At 43.0% G+C, this 22,936-nt stretch overlaps 1 protein-coding gene across 2 annotated transcripts in view; it reads right to left on the reverse strand.

Annotated features, from left to right (window-relative positions):
* arid5b (AT-rich interaction domain 5B) overlaps positions 1-22,936 on the reverse strand; it is a 59,841-nt gene that overhangs the window by 18,791 nt on the left and 18,114 nt on the right. For both annotated transcript variants that reach the window (XM_047031933.1, XM_047031932.1), the window contains exons 4-5: positions 19,946-20,176; positions 81-205 (exon numbers count right to left, since the gene is read on the reverse strand). In XM_047031933.1, coding sequence (XP_046887889.1) covers positions 81-205; positions 19,946-20,176 — 356 coding nt within the window. The remainder of the gene's footprint in view (positions 1-80; positions 206-19,945; positions 20,177-22,936) is intronic.

Raw genomic sequence — 22,936 nt, forward strand, 5'->3', positions numbered from 1 at the left:
TTCTTCCTGTTCCACCATAGCTCGACAGCGCGGTGGATGAGGACGTTAGAGGCGCTAAGGCGCTAACGATGTGGCAGTACCTTGACGGAGGCCTTGCCCTCAGTGCTGCCAGCCTCCTTGCCCACCACAGTGCCCTGCCCCAGGGACTCTCGTCGCTGTGACACTGACGGTTTCTTCTTCCGCGGCCGCCCCTTCAGGTTTGGAGCTGAGGGAGGAGAAGCAGAAGGTGTGTCAGTTGATTCATCCGTTGAACAGCTATTTAGAATCAGCTATTGTGTGTTTTCCGTTTTTTTTTTTTACAACAACTTAATGATTTTTTTTACATTTTCCCTTATGTTACAGTATCTGTTTAGCAGGGTCAAGAATATCAGCAGAGGATAACCACCCAATTATTGTCAGTGTTATGAAAATCACATTGTGTCAGAGGAATCATAAAGCAGCTGTGTCAGCAGCAGTGTCAGCTTGTAAAGCCAATCCTGGTTTCAACATATTCAGAGAAATAGGAGCAGTGATTCACCAGTCATGTTGCCTATAGGCTATACAAACAGAACATAAACAACCCAGCCTTTATCTATCTTGGCTCCACTGATAATATGAGACACACTGTATACATGTTGGAACCTATCCCCCTGAAAACACCCTTATACTGTTACTCTCTCTGTCTCTCTGGCAGGAGCCTCTGATAAGATCTGCTTCCTTTATTAAAGTGTTTACCTGCTAACTGAAGCAGATTGTGTTTTTCTCAGAGTGGAATCGACCAGGGATCAGATTTCCTCCCCCCTCATCCTCCCATCTCTGCAGCCCCCCACCCCCCTTCCCCCCCATCCTCCCATCAAACAGAAAGACCTCTTTGTCTTCGTCCAATAGAGAACCACCATGAAACAATCTACCCAATCACCAGTCGGACATGACAGCCGCTAGTGGCTGATCAAACAAGCAAGCCATTGATGATATGAGATGAAGATTAGATGCGTTCCATTTTCCACCCTTTCCCCCTTAAGTGTACCGTACACCGCAACCAGATCTACAATTAGATGGGCATAAACTTTGACTTTCATACCAACTTGTTCTTTTTGACATCCATGATGTGCAAGTGGACATTGGAAGCCAGATGGAGGTAGAGGGACAAAGCAGGGTCGGACTAGTCAAGTAATGAACACTAAATAAACTGCAACTGTAAAAAAGCACAAATACTGACAAGCAGGTGCAATGATGTGAGTCCAAAGACGTGTTTATTCTCTCCCTGTGGTGTGCTGCGGGTGATTGAATCATGCTGAGGGTTAGCGTTAGCTGCAGGCTAGCTCTCCTCACTGCTCAGCTCCACCCCTGCTGGTGAATCAACTCTACAGAGGAGCCAGCAGTAAAAGACAAATCACCATAGATCACTTGTGGTCTGCACCAACTCAATATCCTTATAACCTTTCTGTGAGCGATTTTACAAAAAAGACAGAAAAAGTGATTCAGAGACTAACTGAAACCGTGTGGTTAAAAAGAGCAAAGAGAGCCGTTTTGTCACCTTGGCAACAGCTAGGGGTTGTTTGTTTCTTGTTTCTGTGTGACAAATACGTCTATGCAGCCCCCAGAGATCTCAGTGGCCGAGGACCAAGAAGATTGCTCGGGAGTAGGGAAAGAAATCAACTTTTTTTTAATATAATTTGATCTTTTACGTAAATTAGAGAAATGCTCTTTAACAGTTCAGCCCTTATGCTCGCCCTTACTTCTTTGCCAATACTATATTGCTATGGATTCCTGGTCAGTGAGTAATGAGTTAGTCATCATTACTGAAGTACATTAGTCCTCTGTTCCCCTCCACAGTGTTGTTATTATAGACTCAAGCTTCCTGGCTCTCTGAGAACATACTTTCCATTCTTACAAAAGTCCTATTTCAAAGGAGCCGGGACCAGCTTTAATATCATGTTTACAGTAAAAGGCCCAAGCATTACAAAAGGCTGGGGACTTGCAGTCAGAGTCACATGCTGTACAAAGAACATCTGTCTACTCTCTCCACCACACCAAATCATAGTGTGAAATTGCCAAGAAAAAAAAAAACGGCCAAAAGAGAGGGGGGAAAGAAAAACTAAAAAGAAAAATATACATTTTTTTTATAACTAAAATTGACCATTTGTAGCATCTGAATGATTGGATCTGTAATGTGTCCTACGGCATATGGAGCAGGTCATGTGCTCGGAGTCCTGCATGCTGTTGTTGGGCCTTAGTCCGGGTCTGGCGAGGCAGAGCGAGAGCAGAGTGTAAAGGAACATATTTGGCAGCGAGGTGTTCTAGCAGTGGAGGTTTTTGGCTTCATATTGGCCAGTTATCATCTGCTGGGGCTCTCCCAGCAGCAAGGGCCCATCACTCACTTATAAGCACATTAGAGACAGGCCAGGACACCAAAAGACTGGCTGCTCCACACACCAGCTACTCTCTCTCTCTCTCTCTCTCTCTCTCTCTCTCTCTCTCTCTCTCTCTCTCTCTCCTCTCTCTCTCTCTCTCTCTCTCTCTCTCTCTCTCTCTCTCTCTCTCTCTCTCTCTCTCTGTCTCTGTCTCTCTATCTACATACAGTACATCTACATTAAACTATTTGTTCTCCCTTCACGCACAGACACAGATTGGCACACACACTCTATCCCTCTCCATGAGCTGGATGGAGGGAGTGGTGCTTGGCTTGCACAGTGCCGTAGCACTGTGTCACCGTTCAGGAGTGCCAGCCAAGAGAAGAAAGAGAGAGAAAACTCCTGCTCTTGCTGAGAAAAGAACCTCTCAAATGCTTCCAGAAAAGTGACCTCTAACCCTCTTTCTCAGTTTTTCTCTCTCCCTCTCTCTCTTTCACACTCTCTTTTTCTTCCACTGGCATCAAGTAACAGGCTGTGCTTAGCTTACAGTTAAGCAAGGCATTACAAGCTTTTAGGCCTTTCACAACAACCTTGTTGTGGATTTTCTTTCCCCAGTGCCCTTATCTTGACATTCTCCAAGTGTGACTCTACTTTCAAAGCCTCTCAGAAAAGAAGAAAGAAAAAAAAAAACATTTTGAAGCTTGAAGATAGACTAGGTGTACCGTAGCTAGGAACCTTCCATGCTTTATTAAGGGCTACTCTACAATGGTGTAAACCCAAGCGGCTGTGGTCGGCCCTTTCCGCCCTATCAGCTATCTGGGCAGCATTCCTGTGGTGGTGTTGTCTTTGAGGGGAGAGGTTTGTTTGAAGCCTCTTGGTAGAACTGCCGCCAGTTTGGCTCAGCCTATCACAGCCTAGTCCAGACTCCAGGGAACACTCACAGGGGAACAAATGAAACTAAATGAACAACTTCAAATAAAATGCTGTTTGCACTCTCTCTCTCTCTCTCTCTCTCTCTCTCTCTCTCTCTCGCTCTCTCTCTCTCAGTTTGTCCTACTCCACATTTATATAGTACTGGATGTGGCAATTGCACTCAAATCCAATTTTTATTACATGGCTAAAATAAACAATCAGTGATTTTTAAATCTTCAGGCTGTAGGTTTGAATCTGCTGATTACATTTCCTACCCACTTGAGCCTTCACACAATCAAAGTAGCCCAAAAGCAAGAACGCCAAGAGCTAGAGTAACAAGATCATCGTACCCATATGGGCTGGTGTTGAGAGTTCTCATCCTGATCACATGAGATTGTGACTAAACTGCTAAACTGAACACCTGAAAAAATATATCTTGTTACAGGACATAATCCTGAAAAGTTTATTTTCCTCTTTATCCATCTCTCTCTCTCTCTCTCTCTCTCTCTCTCTCTCTCTCTCTCTCTCTCTCTCTCTCTCTCTCTCTCTCTCTCTCTCTCTCTCTCTCTCTCTCTCTCTCTCTCTCTCTCTCTCTCTCTCTCCCTATCACATCTGTTCCGGAATTGGGGTAACTATTCCATAGCTCTCCAGCTATGATCAGTGGCTCTGCTTGGCTCTGTCATTCATTATGCAGCTCAGTCCTCCTCTCGTCTCTCGCAGCCCTTCATCTCAGTTTGCCTGTTTCATTAACGCCAATTTGTCCACATTATTCTGCAGACCCACAACCCAGAGTATGACTACTGATTATTCGTACATTCTCTCCTTGCCCATAACTTAAAGATAAGTTTATGGAATACACAGTAGAAAGAAATAGTCTATTATGGGGCTTGGGGCTGACTGTGTGACGTAAAATATAGGATTCTGAGAAGCAAACATGACAAGAACATTAAACATGACAAAATGTTATGTCGGGTCCATTTCTGATTTGGGGGGGGGGGGGGGGGGTATTGACGTTCAACTGACACCATCCAACCTGGCTCACAGCCATCAGAGCCCACATCCTGCTCTCAGCTGGCTTCTGTCACACTGTGTCGGAGCACCGCTGGCCAAGCTGCACTGTCAGGGGTTGGTCATGGATGTTTAATGGATCGTATGGATCCTGTACATGTGGGAGGGTATCTGTCTGAATGAGGAGCAACAGAGAGGGATCACTTTGTCACTTCGGGTGTGTTCACCTATCAAACACGGCACCCTCTGCACCAGAGACAGGCACACGTAAAACCTGCCTCTGTTCTATGTTATTCTTTCTTTATTGGACCTTTTTTTTTTTCTTCTTCTCTCTTACCCTTCTGCAGCATCCTCCCCTTCTATCTGCATCTAAATCATGACTACTTTCTCTCGCTCTCTCCCTCCTTCCTCCTCTTTCCCTCTCTCTCTTTCTCTCTCTCTGTGATTTAACACAGGGCCAGGCAGCAGATGGTGGTATGAGGCGCAGAAGGAACAAAAACACACACAGTGAATAAGTGATCCCGTCGTCGCCCTCACTAAATAATACCATAGCGTGTGTTCCTACATTCCCCCATCTGAAACAGCAACTGTTCTCTCCTTCAGTTTACGCACTCCTCAGAGACTGATTCAGAGATGACAGAGGAGTTGTCACAAGCCTTCTGTGTGAGTGTGTGTGTGTGTGTGTGTGTGTGTGTGTGTGTGTGTGTGTGTGTGTGCGTGTTTGTGTATGGTTGTAGTTACAGTTTTATGAAGGGGCTTGACAATGCAAACAGATTGGCTGAACAATGAGTCAATGTCACAGTGTATGTGTGTATGTTTGTGTGTGTGTGTGTGTGTGTGTGCATGCGTGTGTGTGGGGGTTATGCAGCGTGAGTGTGCAGATGACGTGGAGACACCAAGGTCGGATGCTAATTCAGGAGAGAGCTGGTACAGACACACTGCATTGCTTAGGGCTGCAGTAAGGACACAAAAAGACACACTTGGACCAGAAATCTCCACATACTGTACACACACACACGTCCTCACTAGGCTGACATACATTTCATTGGTGTATGTATATACAGCATGTCACCCATCAAGTGCTAAGTCAAACATTCTATTTGACTTTCTGTGTTTTTCCAAAAAGGTAACATCAGCCTTGGCTGGCTAACTCCCCACATTGCAACGTCATTTCTCCAGGAGAACCTCACATGACTTATTCATACCTGGATATTCTCAAATCAATCAGACTCAGAGTGACTCACAGGTGCATCCATCTCTTGCAATATTTATCTGTGACCAACGCTCACAATCGCTACTGCCCCTTCAGAGATATGAGAGCTCAAATGTGTCAAGGAGTCAATTTAGTGGCCATCTGCTCTAGGTGCCGAGGGCTATTCAATGTTTCACCTTGATCTGAAACTCTGCTGTGGTAGAGAAGCACTCAGGACAACAGGGAGAAACAAGGCAGGGTCAATAACAACCAGAACTGTGAAATTACTGTTCCAATGAGGAGGAGGAAAAATAAAGGGCCAATCCAATTATGAACACCTCTTTCTTCAGCCTTTGTTCTTTCTTGTCCGTCGCAGATCTACTTAAATCACCAAAGGGATCATCTTATTTCAGTCATCTGACATTATTAACTCATGACCAGCGATCATTTGATCATTACCTAACATCCAATAAAGACATGGCTCAGGACTCTGGCTCTCTCCTCCTTCCATCCCTCCAGTTGCTGAGCAAAAGTAAAAAATATTTTTTGTAATTTAACACTCTTGTGAAAACAGGACTTGCTATTTAAAAGATAAGGCTGGAGAATAAATGCTGGCTTGCAGGAGGAGGAATGTGGTTGAATTATTTATAGGCAAAGTATTGGTTTGAGTGTGCGCAATGACAGCCATGCGCCCTCTAGTGTCACTACGATGTATTACAATCAAAACATCCCACCAATAATGACCTCAGATGCTAGTTATACAGCATGCATTGAGACACTGTCATATGCATCTGACCTATGATGAAAAGAGCAAAATATGGATAAATCTTTCTAAATCCGAGAGATCAAATAATCAGTGATGATGTCTGCTGTGTTGGAAGTTGTGTCAGAAAATCTGCACTACTCCCTCAGTACATTGCCTTTACAGTAACAGTGATGACAAACGACAAGTTGATTTGAAGTCAATGTCAGGCTAGCTTCCCATCCCTAATAATACAACCCCGTTACTGATTAAATGGCATAAATAAAAACACAAACAAACAACATGAATATGTATTCTCATGATAAACAGTGCCACGTTCAAGAGCGATGTTGTAAAATTGCCATGAATATTTCATAGCAGGGGGGTGAGAATGAGTCTTGGCTGCATGAGGAGGGCTGTGATGATAATCCATGCAGGGGGATAATCAGGCCGTACTGGTGTAAATTCATCAAAATAAATGGCAAGGTTCTCCGTCAGGAGGGACAAGGAAAAGCACAGTAGATATTTGCATCAGAATTGCTGATGCAACGGCACTACCCCCGGCGATGTGTAGGTGCAATCAGTCTGATAGGTTGTTTTATAGAGAAGGAGTAAACAGGTGAGAGGAAAGAAAGTTGGAAAAGGTAGAAAGGAGGAGAGAGGAATAATGGATAAAAGGAGAGAGGACAGTCAGTGTAGACAGGCACATGGCCAAGCAGGCAAAGGACAGGCGTGTCACCTAACTCAGCTACAGTGAGAGTTGCCTGAGAATTGAAAGTCAGTACGTATGCAGAAAGAAACCATTTTCACATCGGCTCCTGAGGTACCCACCATGGTTATCAACGATTCTATTTAGAATCTTCCAATTTGTGTGTGCATGTGTATGTTGGAGGGGGGTTAGCCACTAATCACCATCACACACAGCAGAAAATAACCTTTTCTAGGAGGTCCCCATGACAACGGGCAGCCAGTGGTGCGTATATATTTACATGAAACTTAATACAACTTTGAAGCAAGCACAGAGCTGCTGCTCTGCGGGCCAGATCTGTGAGCATGCCTGTTGGGGGTCTTCTTCCACTCATTACACAAACACACACAGAGTGAATACTAACACCTCCTTAACAAGTATTAGCAAACGGAAAAACAAGATAAACCTAGCACAGATGAGATCCGGCAGTACTCTGTAATCGCCTTTCTCGCGCCCTCAGAGAGACGGACTACACTCAGAATTTAAACTCACTCCATCTTGATGTTGTGGTGGAGTATTCCCCATTGTAGAGTCTCTCTTTTTCATCTCTGTATGTCTATGTTGCTCCTCCTGCTATGTGACATCTCTCTGAAGAAAACTTTGAGACAGAGAACAGCGCTGTGTCATGTGCAGAATCGGGCGCTATGTCATCAAAGCTATCGGAATCTGCTGTTTACTTTTCAACCTGCGAGCCAGTTTCTTTGTGTGATGTATTGTTCTTTGTTATTGCAGTGTTCCAATACAAGCTTTTCAAATCAAACCTTACTATGCAGTTTAGGTTGCAGACATAGTCTATGTATCTGTCCATGGACACAATCTCAATAGGTACACAGATAATGATAAGACACTTGTCCAATATTTCTAAGAGAAAAAGTATTTCTGTTCAACCTCAGATCCCCCTCCAACAACCCATCTCCTATTAGCCCCTCCTACCCTCACCAGCTCCACCAATCAGAGTGTCTATTCCCCTTCTGTCTCCTTGTACTTATGACATTCCAACCTTTCAGCCCATTTACGTGGCCTGAATCAGCAATTCTCCTTCTTATTCTTTATCTCCCCATCTCTCTTTCACTCTTTGGAAAGATCATCCTAGTCACTGAACTATTAAGTTCAAAATCTTGGAAGATGACAGTTTTATTGCCATAGAAGACGTGTGCCATTTGTCTTCTATGCAAATCAGATGTTGTGGAATTGGCCATCACCATTGGCCAACAGTCGCTGGCTATTAGCATATTTCATCAGTGCATATTGATGAATAGATCATTCTCATGAGTACTCAAGCTACACGTTATATACCATGAGATATACCCAATATATTATTACATAATCATAAGATTATCCATCTTTATGCTGTAACAAATAATTACAATAAATGTCATCTTCGTCAAAGAGAGAGAGAGATGGAGGAGGGAGAGAGAGAGAGAGAGAGAGAGAGAGAGAGAGAGAGAGAGATGGGGGATAGAGAGAGAGAGAGATGGAGGAGGGAGAGAGAGAGAGAGAGAGAGAGAGAGAGAGAGAGAGAGAGAGAGAGAGAGAGAGAGAGAGAGAGAGCTACAACCACTTCTGTTTTTCCAGGAAGACTATTTAATACAGTTTCTGAGAATAAACATGTTCACATCCAGCTTGCTTATACAGTACTACATCTAAAGAAGGGACATCAACAAGGAGGTGAATAGCAGGACACACTAAACACCCCTGCACACCAACACAGCTAGGATCAAGCCACCACTCTACCAAAAGCAGCTACCTATCTGAAACAACATTATGTTTTTGAGTGGCAAAATGAATCACTCACAATTCTCTCTGCCTTTTGAAAGCTTTCAATTGCCTGAAGTTTCAGTCAGGGTAATTTGGTGCATTTCTCTGCAGGCACGTCACTACTGAGAGATGCAAACTTCAGCATCCTGTAATCATCCAATCTCTCTAACAATAACACACAGTAAAGGCCTACAGTGGAAGACACCAGAGGCCCAGCAAGGCTTTATGCTGTGTTTAGGTCTATACCAAAATGCTGCTCTGGGTTTGCCACTTGGCACTGTGGGACAATATTGTCTCCAGTTATGCTACAAGTCTGAACTTGTGAGTGCTGAAGATCAGTGAAGGTATGAAGGTCTCCTATGACAGCTACATACTAGATAAACACCATCTGTTTTCAGAGTACAGGAGCAGTGACACAGTTGTTCTGCAATACACCACTGCACTGTCACAGGGTGTACAGTGTTTTAACAGGGAGCTCTGAAACTGGGGGAGGATGTCTCTCATGACCTTTAAAAACAGCAGGTAAAAGAGAAAAGCCATATATAAAAACTAGCTTGACAGTATGACCAAAAATATGATTTTATCAACAAACCACAGTAATCGTTTCATAATCACCTGACCCTTATAAGGAAGTGTAAGACCACGATAGCACAGTCACTCACAATAAGGAAATTACTCCTTCAGGATATGTCAATCATTTCTGTATTTCTGTACGCTGTAAAAGCTCAAAGGTGTCTCAATGAACATTTCGATAACAAGTCGAAATCCCCTGACCCCCACGTTTATGTCTCCTTACTCAGCACCTGTGTGATGACACACATAGACCTCACTGGCAGTTCTGAGAACATTATATATATTTCATCAGAATCTCTCGTTCCTTCTGCCCCAGCAGTTTTACAGCTCTGGTCTCCTCTATGTCATTACCTGGTTACATATTACAACATATAAAATGCCTAGTCAGGACACTCAGCCAGCCTAACAAAAAAATAAACTTGGCATACAAGTAAGAAAGTACGGTAAGTAAGTAAGTAAGTAAGTAAATAACCAACTAAATAACTAACTTACCAGTAGCAGTCATACTGCAGCACAATACAGCTATAATAATATGTATAACTGTATATATTGTATTCATAATATCTGGTTAGGAAAAGTAGTACCAGTTTTTTTCTTTTTTCAAATGTCCTAAGGCCCCAACTAAGGAGCAGTTGACACACTCACACTGATACATGCAGAGTCTTTATTTTTGGATGGAAATGACATGAGACTCTAGTAATGACTTTTGAGGTGCAGTACGGAAACTAATTGTTTAACACAACTGAAGAGCTATTGAGACAGCCATCGTCCCCCTGCGCTCTTCAAAATGGTGGTTTCTATTATTTCTGCATGAATGCTAGTGTGCTATGCTGCACCAACCCCCAGAGCTCAGGCTGACAGGGGCTTCAGTGGAAAAAAACAACCCTTTACTTCTGTCATCATAATAAATATGAAACACACACAGTATTAAAAGAAACAGCACAGATTGGTTTTAAACCAAACACACAGTGTTTATTATCCCATTTCTTCGAGAATACGTTTTTCCTTTTCCAAAAGCGTCTCCAACCACTCTGGGTAATAGCAGTTAATTATGGTGAAACACAACACGCAGCTCATTGGTCCCTCGGGTCATTGATATGTCAACGTGGTATGCAGAGACAAACGGTGGTAACAGTGCAATAAAAAGCTGAGGATATTAGCAGACAAAGACTGGTATTAGCAAATCTGAGCATTTAAATGACTAATGTTAGATAGACAGACGGACTGTGTCATCTAGTATAAGATGTTGCATGCTGTGGTATTCTGTTAGGTTGGGATGTTTCAGTCCCAGAGAGAAATAAAAAGGTTAAGTCTGTTAAAAGGAATTGTCTCTCTGCCTGCCTGTCTGTCTCTATTCTTGAGAGTTCCTCTGCCGGACTGTCTTGCTGCCTCTCTATCCAAAATAAAAGTGCTTTTGTTTTTCTAAGCACTCCCTCTATCTTATCAGTAAGATAAGACACGCAGACCATTCTTAACATGAGCATACTGTACTGCAATCCGCAAAATAACTTTCCATAGAGATTGTGATTTTGGTTAAAGAAGCGAAGAATAATAAATATGAGAATATTCCTTGGAACAACTCCCTATCTCTGGCAGGTGAAGGTAATGTTATTCAGATGGCGTATTGAGATGTCCTCTGTGGCATGCCGTAGCTACTGTAGCAGAAATGAATATGGATAGATAGAATGGATACACTCAGGGAACATCTGCAGGGAACCTTACTGCAGTACCTGGAACACTGTTCTGTGTGTGTGTGAGAGAGACTGTGTGTGTGTGTGTGTGCTGGGACATATGGGCTGAGCATTTGCAATATATCAACCCCCCCAGGGTGTTCTGTTCGACACACAGCCTGAGCCCTAATCCAAAGTCATTTAAAACTCATTCATAATGGGAACGTGCTATTCTAGAACACTAACCCACCATGTTCTAGAATACTAAGTGTCTGTATTCTACTATTTTCCGGTGAATCCAAATGTACTGCATGTAGTCCCCTTTTATGTATGATTGTATATCATGTTTGTGGCACCCTAATGGAGCAGCACAGGTCTTATTCTTAACTTGAGATATGGTTTGTACGTCATATAAAACAGGAGAAATCAACATTTTGACTGGAACGTTCCTTTAACCTTTCAGCAACAGATCAACAGAGAGGGTTGTGGAAACAGGAAGTCCTGTAGTAAAAGGGGAGTTAAGACCAGATCTCTGACACCAAACCCTTCACACTCCATTTCCCATGATCCTCCAGCCTGTCTATAAATCACAGACCAATAGCGTCTCCCCTGGCTCCAAATAAGGTCAAATGCTGGGACACCATGCTCCAATCTCTGATGGATATTCTCCTTCAGAATCTCTCCACCATCAGCATGGCAGGTTATTCATCATGCAGTGGTTCTTTCATACTATTTTCAGTGAGAAATCTACACACGCAAATGGCCAAAACACGATGAACATATTTTTTTACTCACGGGTTGAGTAAGTACTGTAAAGCCAGTACCGATACACTCTTGTTTCATAGTGCAACAACACTGCAGTATGTGAAGCAGAGTCAGATGGCTTTCTGATGATATATGCATTACACATTAATCATCATGTTCTATACAATTGCAGCAAATGACCTAGTAGGATAGAGCCCCTTCCTCGGTCACCACTGGTGTTTGGATGCATGGGCGATTGTGCAACTGGCTCAAAGGCTCAGCAGAGCTGTCACTGTCGCTCATTACGGAACATCCCTGTCACCGCGGCGACCATGCTGGGGGCTTTGAACCCAGGCACATGAGGGAGCTCTGCTAATAGAACCTTGACCTCTGACTCCTCTTACAACTTCAACCTACATCTCTAGGGGCCACCGCTTACGCCCCCCTCCCCCCTGCTCCCCCCCTCCTCCCCCCCTCCCTTGTTGCCCTGGCTAGATGTTTTGGTTTACTCGGGGTGACTGAACTCGCTCCCCTACACTCACTCACTCACACATACACACACACACACACGCACACACACACACGCATAGACACATGCACACACATTGTACACAAATTCTCTTCTCCTCTAAAAAGCCAATGCACTATTAGAGAGTTAAACAGATTAATTTTATAATAAGAATATTGCAATTGGTATAATGTAAATGTGAGCAGTGAGCACGTCACTCAGTCCTCTGTCCAGAGGCTTATTTATTTGCCTGGTTCATTGGCTATTGTTGAAACAAGGCAGAGCAAAATCCTCTTTTAAGGATTAATTTGATGTAAAAAGCACAAGGCAACCTTATGTAGAACACTTGCAGTGACATTTAAGCATGTTACACAATGGAAATACTCGCAAACATTCAGGCATTTATAATATATGTTAGACAGATACATTAGCTTACTGAATGGGCAGGGCCTACTAACTTCACGTACAACATGGAGTAAATGTAAAGCAAGACAAGTTATGTTTCAGTAAGCGACTAAAACACATTACAACTTGTTTGTTCAATGAAGTGCTTCTAAATTATTCTAAATTTTGATCTTCTTTCTTTTTTGATAAATATTCACACATTTTACAAACGATGTCTCTCAACAACACCAACGGATTCAGTGAACAAAATGTCATAAACTCTCTTCTTGAAAAAGCCCTTTTCCATGGCATGCTGAAGGTTTGAACAAACTGTGACAGTGACAGTTCAGCTTGTGTTTATTTAAAGGGCAGTGACTTCATTTGCATAATGCCAAAGATGAAAATAACAAAGAAAAAATAGACGTGCAACACAAGGACATAGCTCTGTCCAACACTCTGCGCCAGAGCAGACCTGGGATCTGTTTCACTTCCAACAGCACATGCTGGTCATGGGATTCAAGTCAGAAAGCACGGTCCGGTCAAATGAAAATAATATTGTGGAATAAATATCCGGTTACGGATGAGTCTGGTTTTACCGTGAGCCACATAAGCGAACCGCATAATAACATCTTTAAATGTGACACCATCTGTCAACATGTGTTTCATTATGGAGAGGGGTGAACTGACCACGCCTGCCACATTCCACACTGCCTTATTGAGAGGAACAGTGAGCAACTTTGTGGCAATAGAATCTGTGTGTGCAAATATATGTGTGTGTGTGTTTGTGTGTGGTTGTGTATATATGATGATTTTTTTTTAAAAGAGACAGAACAAGAGGGGTTGTTAAAGAAAGATAAAGAGGAATAAGAGTAAATGAGAGAGAGAAAGAGAGAGCAAGAAAACATTGTTGAAAATAAATAGGACAGGGAAATTGAGAGAGTAAGAAACTGAGAGGACTTTGGGATGTTAAAAGATAAATACAAAAACATATAATGAAAACAAAGGAATTGGGTCGGTAATGAGGAAGTAATGTTTTCCCTAATGGCGCCTAGAGAGAAAAGTCCTTGAAACACTATTTGCTTTAAAGCTGTTATCAAAAATTTCTCCTGTTTCATTCAAATCCATGGTCTAAGACTCATTAAATGTTTATGGGGAAAGGCGCAAGGGATCATAAATCGCATGATCATAAATCACAGGAGGCGGTTTGGCAGCCTGCTGCATTCATCCATATAGTACACACACACACACACACACACACACATGCACGCACACACGCACACACACACACACACCAGGAGAAACCAGGCCAGGCAGCAAGCCTCCCAGCACAGATCAGAAACACCATAATTAAATCCTGTATCAGCCTTTAAGTGACATTTTATTTCAGTCTCAAGTCTGTAAAGCGGAAATTTTTATTACCAGCCAGCACATGAGAAGAAAAAGGAGAATAAACCAAGACTCGAGGCCCTTGAAAGGAAAGGTTCCATTTTTTGTCATGAATTATTTATCTTGCCTGTAAGTAGTCAGTTGGGGATACAAGAGACTCCAAATCTAGCTCAATATTTTCTTTCTGCGTGCAGCATTCCAAATCAATGCACATCACGGCAACATTTCTGGAGTCACTTAATAATAACAGGAAAAAGGGAGAGAGAGGGGGGAGGGGCTGGAGGAAGAGTAAGGCCATTCAAGTGTTGACACGCAGTAGTGCTTTTTGGGAGAGTTAAAGTCATCCGTTTGAAGGAGAAGCGTCTCTTAGAGACCTCTCTCTCTCGTCATCTCCGAGGATTTACTGCCAAGATAAGATTTCCCAACCAGAGAGAGACCGAGAGAGAGAAAGAGAGAGAAAAAGAGAGAGAGAGCCAGGAGCGTAATTAGTCCAAATCACAGAGGAGCACACTAAAAATATCAGTGCACGCAGCCTCAAATGTCACTTTGGACTAATAATCCATTCTGAGAGGTGAAAAGCTGAGGCATTCCTGAAGCAGAGCGTTGGTACCGAGGAAAACAGTGATGTTACCATCTTCTAGGATAGACAGTGTGGAGGGGTGGAAGGATAGAGGGAGAAAACACACTTTCACACAGGTTGAGTTCAATTAATCCCTCATGCCCTGGAGAGAGAATGGATAATACTGCTGGCACACACATATACACACTCACATACACACAAACTGTAGATTACAGAGATAAATCATCCATTACTTTGAGCCTAACACAACAGTTTGGTGTGTGTGTGTGTTTGTGTGTACAATAAGCAAACTTAAACCCCTAAATAATGGTCTCTTGACACATTAACCCAGTATTTCATTCTCTCCCCACTCCACTCCCAGAGAACTGCACCTCTGGGTCTTTGGGTAGTGTTTGGGGAGAAATAATGACAGTTTGGTTTTCATTCGGCTTGATGCATCTTGAACAGTTAGTGGAAACATTTCTGCTCTCGTCTCCTTTGCTGTACTACACAGTGACAACACCAGGAGCTTGTCTGCCTGAATCTCATGCGCAGTTAAAAAATGAATATGGAGCACTACTGCTGCACTGCACAAAAGGCAGAGAACCATCTATTCGGACTACTGCACTGTAAACAGACATTTAATCTATAGTGTAGAGATTTTTTTTATAATTTGTGCCATATAAATCTTCTATATGCACAGCTGAAAACCTCCACGCCAGTGAAAATGTATTGATCTATTCCTTAAAAACTTCAGTGGGTTCAGCAGCCTCTGAAGAAGACAGCCTTTCAGAGAGAGCTGCTCTGTTAGCCTGAGATGACGAGGAGGAAATGTGAGACTTTGAAATGGAGAGGAGGACTGTGCCTAATCTGATCTCACTGTCAAACAACTATTGTCCTCCTCTGCCATTCTAGCAAACCCCCATTAATGGCATTTTTACACGAGGGAGAAAGGAAAGAGTAGAAGGAAGGGAGGGGTGGAAAGTCTTGAAAGTCTTGAACATTAAGGGTAGACTTGCCTACTTCATAAAACCTTCTCCTGGCAACAACTGGGAACTATTACATGGTGGAACTGAATACCTTGAAATGAAATCTGGGCATTTAGGACATGTGAGCTACAGGCATTGTTGAAATTAATGTGAGCTGATAAAACAGTGACCCTGAGGACGTAAATGGACTACACCACAAATTACATGTGTTTGGCATTTTTATATGACCTGAACACACACACACACACACCCTGCTCTTAGCTCAGTGAATGATATTTCTCAAGGCTGCTGCTCCCTGGCAATCGGTGTAATCTCCATTTGGACTGGCTGCATGTTATTCATTACGAAATAAGGGAATGTTGTACCTCACCAGACAATTATGCAAATTCCACTCAGAACTAAAACATTCTCAGCCTTAAAGAACCATTCTAATTTAAAAGAGACTCTGGACACAGCCGATGATGAGAACATTGGACGATATGGAAAATGTTTGGAAAGGACTACGGTGCGACTATGAGGATAGATAGAAGGAAAAAAGGAGTGAAAGAAAATCTCCCTTTCAGTTTCTCCTTGAATTCTTAATATGACACATGGATGAGGCATATGGGCTATTAAAAAATGCATGACCTTTAGTAATTCAACCCAGATTGTGGAAACGAGCGCAAAAAGTAAGAATCGGAATCGTCAAACATAATGCAGAAAACAGCATGAGAGGCTACAGAATGAGCTCAGCTTCCTGGCCTGGAGACTTGGTTTAGCATGAGCCAGAATGTAACGCTAGGCCAAGTTAGCCCAGATTTTCAACACAGATGCTAATTCAGGCTGCTAGCGTAGTGTAGCCGCTAGTCTCTGTGTGTAGTGAATAGAGAGCTATGTTTAATTACATGGTGCTCCTTGGACGTAAAACAGTAATCATTTGACATTCTCTTTACTTAAGAGCTCATATAATCTACGTTCTATTAAATGATGGTTACGGCAGATGGTTACATGGAGAGTGAGTGTGTGTATCTGTGTGTGTGTATGGGTGTGTGTTTGTGTGTGTGTGGGGGGGTGATGGGTCTGATTCAGTAGGAAACTTCAGTATCAACATTTGAAAATTCTAGATTCCTAACTGAAACAACTATTCATCAAGTTTGGTATTTGAAGCGAAACAACGATTATGGAGGGAACTGTATCTTTTGGTTGGTGGAGCTGTTTAACATGCCTCTCCCATTAGTCCCGTCATCCTCCACTTTTAGCAAGAAATAAAGGAGAAAAAAGGAGCAGCTGATGTTACACAATCTTCTAAACAGTCATTTCCGCTACGCATATGATGACTGTGTTCCCACTATCTAATTATTCAAATGTTCCAGCAACCACATGTTCTCTCACCAGAGTGACTCCAGCACCCACATGCCCCCCCTCCCTGTCTGTCTGCATGCCTGCTTCACTACCATCTATCTACAGTATCTATCTATCTGCCTATCTAGCAATCTATCTATGTACTGATCGGTAGATAGATAGACAAATAGATATCCATTTACATGTAGTCATTTAGCAGACACTCTTATCCAGAGCGACTTACAGTAAGTACAGGGACATTCTCAAGTTGGATGATGTGCCTTGCCCAAGGACACAACTTCATTTGGCACTGCCAGGAATCAAACTGGCAACCTTCTGATCAATAACCTGTCTCCCTAACTGCACTGCCATGTGACCCCCCTTTCTACCAAGGTAAGTCTTAATTTAGAGACAGCCAGAACCAATCTACTGTGTTTTGCCATCATTTGATTTATGACTGTACAGTGGGATTGATGAACACTTGAGAACAATGGCTGTAGTGGAAGTCTCCCCTGATGAGGGATGGCAACAGTCGTCTCTGTTCCTCACATGTCTGCCATTAGACCACAGGCCTATCATTTATCCACCACTGCATTGCCATGCACAGATCATACACTAATGACAAACACTAGATTCGTGTTACACACACTGGCAGGCACACACACAGAAACACGCATGCACACACAACACCTCGCCAGTCTGAAAGGGAATAGAGAGTATTTTGTTTGTAAGATATGAAAGATGAGGAAAAAACTGTTATGCTAATTGTGGTGGTTTGTTCGTAATAGTTTTTTTTCATATCTTTGACAATATGCAAATACAGAACAACCCAAGGCCAGGAGAACCAACATAAAAATCCCATAAATACTGAATAGAGAACATCTGTCTTCCAACGAGCATTTTGCACTGTGTAATACTATACAAACGAGCAACTGAAAGGCAAATATGCTTTCAATAGCTGATGATAAAGGATACTATAAAACCACTCCAGAACATCAAACACGTCATCGCAGCCTTCAATCTAGCCATAGGGAAATGCAAATAGTTCATTGTTATACCATTCAAGAGTATTACACATGTTCATATCTGTCCTGCCACAGTCACAGAGCGGTGCCAGCTCAGAAGTAATTTATATGTCGGTTACACATTGTAGGCTAAGGGCGCATACAAAAAGTCAGCAAATGTCTAATTTAGTTAAAAAATTCATCATCACAGCCTGTATCTCTTTTAAGGGAGATACAGGTGTGTGAGAGAGAGTTTGACCAATAAAAGGTGGATGTGTAGATAAAATGTTCTAGCACTCTTGTTTTTCCAAATAGAAAACACATTGACACCAAGTTGGGTGGATGGCAGTGTTTTGGCAGCAGTAAGATGTTTTCTATTTCAGGGAAAAACCAGACTCTTGGATGATTAGGAGAAGTCCAGGAACTGCTTATAATAAGTCAAAACAGAGAGCCACAAGCACTCATAATGCTTCTTTCCATAAATAGGCTTCCTTCTTTTCTTCTGTCTTCAGTAACATTAGAGATTTCCCTGAGAAAAAAACGGTCTTGTTTTAGCTTTGCCAAAGGAGTATAGAAACTCTGTAGCTAGCTCGCCTCAGAGAATATCTGGCAAAGTTTAATGACCACACTAGATGGCAAAGATTTTACGCCAAGTAGCCATCATACCGAGCATGAAAGCATCTTGCAAGATTTCTCTCCTATTCTCTCATCTGTCTCTGATACGTTCCAAAAGAAAAGAAAAAAAAAATCCAAAATTAAATAGTCTCTTTTGTAATAAATTCTGCGTGCTTCAAATCTTTTACATGCGCAATGACTTCATGGGGTTGGGATCACGGGCTTCAATACGGACCACTCCAGGAGTAACTTAAACAACAGTCCTCCGTCAGATTCGCTTTGCGTCCTCCTGCCAAAACACACTCGCTCTCTTAAACCTCAGGAAGGACCAGCAATCAGGATGGCTAACATGCACATGGTTGTCACTGCTGCTTACGTCTCCAGCTAAAACTAGAACAAAAGTAAACAGGGCCAGAGAGACCACTCCTGAGATCACTTACACCATCTGAAGAGGTTTTCCATTTGGTGTCCACTTTGTAAAGTCATTTCTTTATTTTGTTTGGCTAATTCTGATCTCTCGCAGTCACCGGACCGAGATGCACAGCTGCTGCTGTGAGAATGAGGTATTCCTTCCTTTGACCTGTTCAATATCGCCGGCTGTGATTTTGATGTTGCTTCCCTATCTAAAAAACACAGCCAACATGTCCAACAAGCCAGGCACAATATTTTACATTGAATGAGAGAGACAGAGAGAGAGAGAGAGAGAGAGAGAGAGAGAGAGTGTGAGAGAGAAAGAGAGAGAGAGAGAGAGAGTGTGAGAGAGAAAGAGAGAGAGAGAGAGAGAGACCATGGCGATGTGATCTTTCTGGGTGTCGGGGTTGAAGGTTGCAGCCCGCATTATGTAATTGTAGATTGTCTATGCTCTAAAACTACAGTAGAACAGATGGCTCAAAAACAGCGAGCCTAAGGGGTCATCTGTTTTTCCATGTTTGCCTTTACAAAGAAAGCACCCATGTAACCATAACATCCTTATCGGCCACTTTCATCCCTATTAGACACATTTATACAATTAGAAGCCACGCCTTCTTTGTTTTAAGTCTTGCCAATGATTTGACCCTTATATTCAGAAACATTGACCTATCTTTGACTGCTGACCACATGTAGGATGAGACATTGACTGAACTATCTCCACACTCCTCCCTCCCTGCCTCCCTCCTTCTCTCTCTATTGCTGCTTCCTGCGGAGGCGAGCAGGAGAGCTGACAGTATACCTTGACAACCGGCCAGAACGCCCATCTCAATTACCCCAGCAATAATCAAACCTCATCAAAGTCACTTCCCAGCACCGCTCACATTCAGCGAGGTGGGACGACCGCACCAGCCCTGCACCACACTGGCAGGGGATATGAACGTCAGCCTTCTGTCACTGAGTAATCCTGGAAGTCACTGAAATAAGTCCCTGGGTCTATATAGAGGACCCCCAGCCGAATCCACAGTTTAACTTCTGTCTGGACAGAAAGGAGGAAAGGAGGGGGGAGAGGGAATTATTCCGGTTGCTTACCAAACTCATCACAGACACTCTCGTTGTCCAGCAGTGTGGGATGTTCGAAGGTATCCCTGCAGTACAGAATGTGCGTGTTGCTGGTGAGCGAGGCAATGCCGCCCAGTGCCAGAACCACCTGCTGGGTCAGCAGCGACGGAGGACGTTCCCGGAGCCGGGCCAGGACCGAGCGATACCGGCAGTACTGGGGGTAGCTCAGAACCACAGCTCGCTTCTGGTCCCCTCCCTCACCTGCACACACAAACACAGAAGATGAGGTTTGGACACATCACAGACACACACAGAGACTTTTAACACCATGCATGTTCAACCCGTGAGGAGGTGTTGTTGGTCCCACAAAGAGCTCATGTCTCCAAAGTGACAAAGTGATTCATTTTCAATTGAATTATCATGCCTTTCATCCCTAAGCTGCTAATATGGGTATGTACTGTACATACCCGTCACTGCAGTATCGGATTACAGATCTGGGCAGTGTTTGGTTTTATTGAAGACATTAACATGACAGTTCTCAGTTTGGATTGGCCACATAAAAGTGTCTGTCCGGGCATCAAGCCACATTAGCCAGCCTCAGAGAGGTCCAGAGGACCAGGATTCTTCTGCCTGCTGTCTCCAACCCAGGCACTGCTAGGTTGCTGCTATCTAGACCCAGCCAGCTCACCCTGGGCTCCCATCGGCCACATGTTACTGTGGATCCGTTACATGAGATCACTGTGTCAGGCCTACAGGACGAGAGCAGAGAGGCCAAATGTGGAGCTCAATCTTTCTCTCATTCTCTCTCTTTCTCTCTCTCTCTCTCTCTCTCTCTCTCTCTCTCTCTCTCTCTCTCTCTCTCTCTCTCTCTCTCTCTCTCGCTCTCGCTCTCGCTCTCGCTCTCGCTCGCTCGCTCTCGCTCTCCCTTTCTCTGTCATATATGTAATATAAAATTGGTTAGGTATAAAACTGGTTAGAAGAGCTGCGAGTGAGATATAACCTTCCTCTTCACACAGTCACTCGAAGGTGACATCTGGCTGTCGTTGCACTGTGTGGAGCGTTATCACATTCAACACAGACCATATTCCGGATGTCTTAAAGGAAAAGAAAAAGCATTTTTTTATGGAATTCGACTGTGATCCGAAATCCACCCCCTCAAAGTCCAACCTTTAAACTGTCAACCTCTCAACCTCTTAACAGCACTTTTAAAAGTGCATACACACTAACACTGGCCAGCCAGATAACTCGCCAAAGCATTGATTGAGTAGCATTTGGACATGCCAGAGTAGGTGTCCATTCAGCAAGATTCCTCAACACTTTGTGGTCGACCACATGGTACACACTGGAGAGCAACAGGCATTGGTTCCATTCAACACAACCCCCCCATCCCTATTTACTTCTGGTCAACAATACATTCCCTCTCTCTGACTTTCTTTCTCTCTTAGGCTCTGCCTCTATCCCTCCCCTCTGCCCCCCTACCTTTTCCTTGTTAGCAATTAGTGCAGTTGAGATTAGTTTCAAAATGACCGTGTTTTTATGGGCCTCTCCAAGCCCAGCTAATCTCACTGGGAAACTGTGTACAATTTAATGACTAGATTTAACCCTGAGGGAGAGAGAACGAGCAGAGGCCAGAGAGGACTGGGGAAGAAAGGGACAGGGGACATAACTGACCCCACCCCCACCCCTCCTTACATAGTCACTTTGTTAATAAAATCTAACCTTCTCTTAAGACAGGAATTCTTATCTATGCAATTTAATTGGTAGGGCGCGCACTGTCATTAGACCGCACTGAAAATCACATTATGCAATTTCCCTTTAATACCCTTGACAAGCAGCCTTTGTCAGGAGAGGAGAAGAAGAAAAAGAATGGGGGTGGGGTGGGGTGGTGGTGGGTGGGGGGACAGGTAGGCACTGATTGGTTGCAAAATCAAGCCTGAAATCATGCAGAGCCCACTGTGTGCTATCAGATCTGGGTGAGTGGACCCCGCTTCTTAACTGTGTCAGCTCTCCTCTGTCATGTGGCTTAAGAGCCCTGCTAAATGTCAACCGCTCCACTATGGGAATATATTTACCTAACACTCCTCTCTCCACTCATACCAACCACCTGATAAAGTGGACCAATTAAATTGCAGCCAAAGAACGAGAATGTAGGAAGGGGGATAAATTATTCATGTAAGTGTTATTTTCAGTTTGATGATAAAATCTGCAACACTGCTTTATGGTTTGTACCATTGATCAAAGTGCTGGTTTGTGTGGTAGTTTGACCTACAGCTGGAGCCTACTATGTATTTGTTTTGGAGTGGGGTGATAAGATAGAAAATATTAGTGGAGGAGTTCTTTATTTCACAATGGAACAAAATGTCATCGTGAAACATAATGAACGAAGGGAACAGATAAAAGAAGAGAGAAAAAGAAAACAATGCATGACTAATTACAGCCTGCCAAGCTCTTACGTATTCTGGCAACCTTGGAGAGGGGAGTTTCAACAGGTTTTACAATTAAGTCATGAATGAGAAGACGTGTGACTGCTACGTGATTAAGACAAGTACCTCTGGTAAATGAACATGATAGGCCAGTCAATGAGACAATGTTCCTTTAATACCACACAAATGTCACTCTGGGCCATGGATAATATTTAAAATGACGTATGATGTATTATCTCATCTAATAGAATTGATGTCATCCTGAACATTGCAGCATGTTGCTATAAAGCACATTCCAGCTTTACCCCACCCTCTGAAACAGCTATTGGCCAATATAAGCCAGTAAATGATTGAGTCAGAAGGACAAACACGACTAAATAACCACCTGCCTGTTCAAAACACTGTGATGTCAGTGCATACTGTGTTACAAACACAGTGGCATCAGATTATTTTATAAACATGGTCATATAGCAGGATGTCTAATATTCTAAATATGTAAAATACAGAGAATCTGAAATAATGCATTACTATACAATACAATACTATACTTTACTATATTATGCTGCAATGCTTACATATGGAATAGTATAGTATAAAT

Source organism: Hypomesus transpacificus, chromosome 13 (assembly GCF_021917145.1).
Source record: "Hypomesus transpacificus isolate Combined female chromosome 13, fHypTra1, whole genome shotgun sequence".
Classification (NCBI taxonomy): Eukaryota; Metazoa; Chordata; class Actinopteri; order Osmeriformes; family Osmeridae; genus Hypomesus; species Hypomesus transpacificus.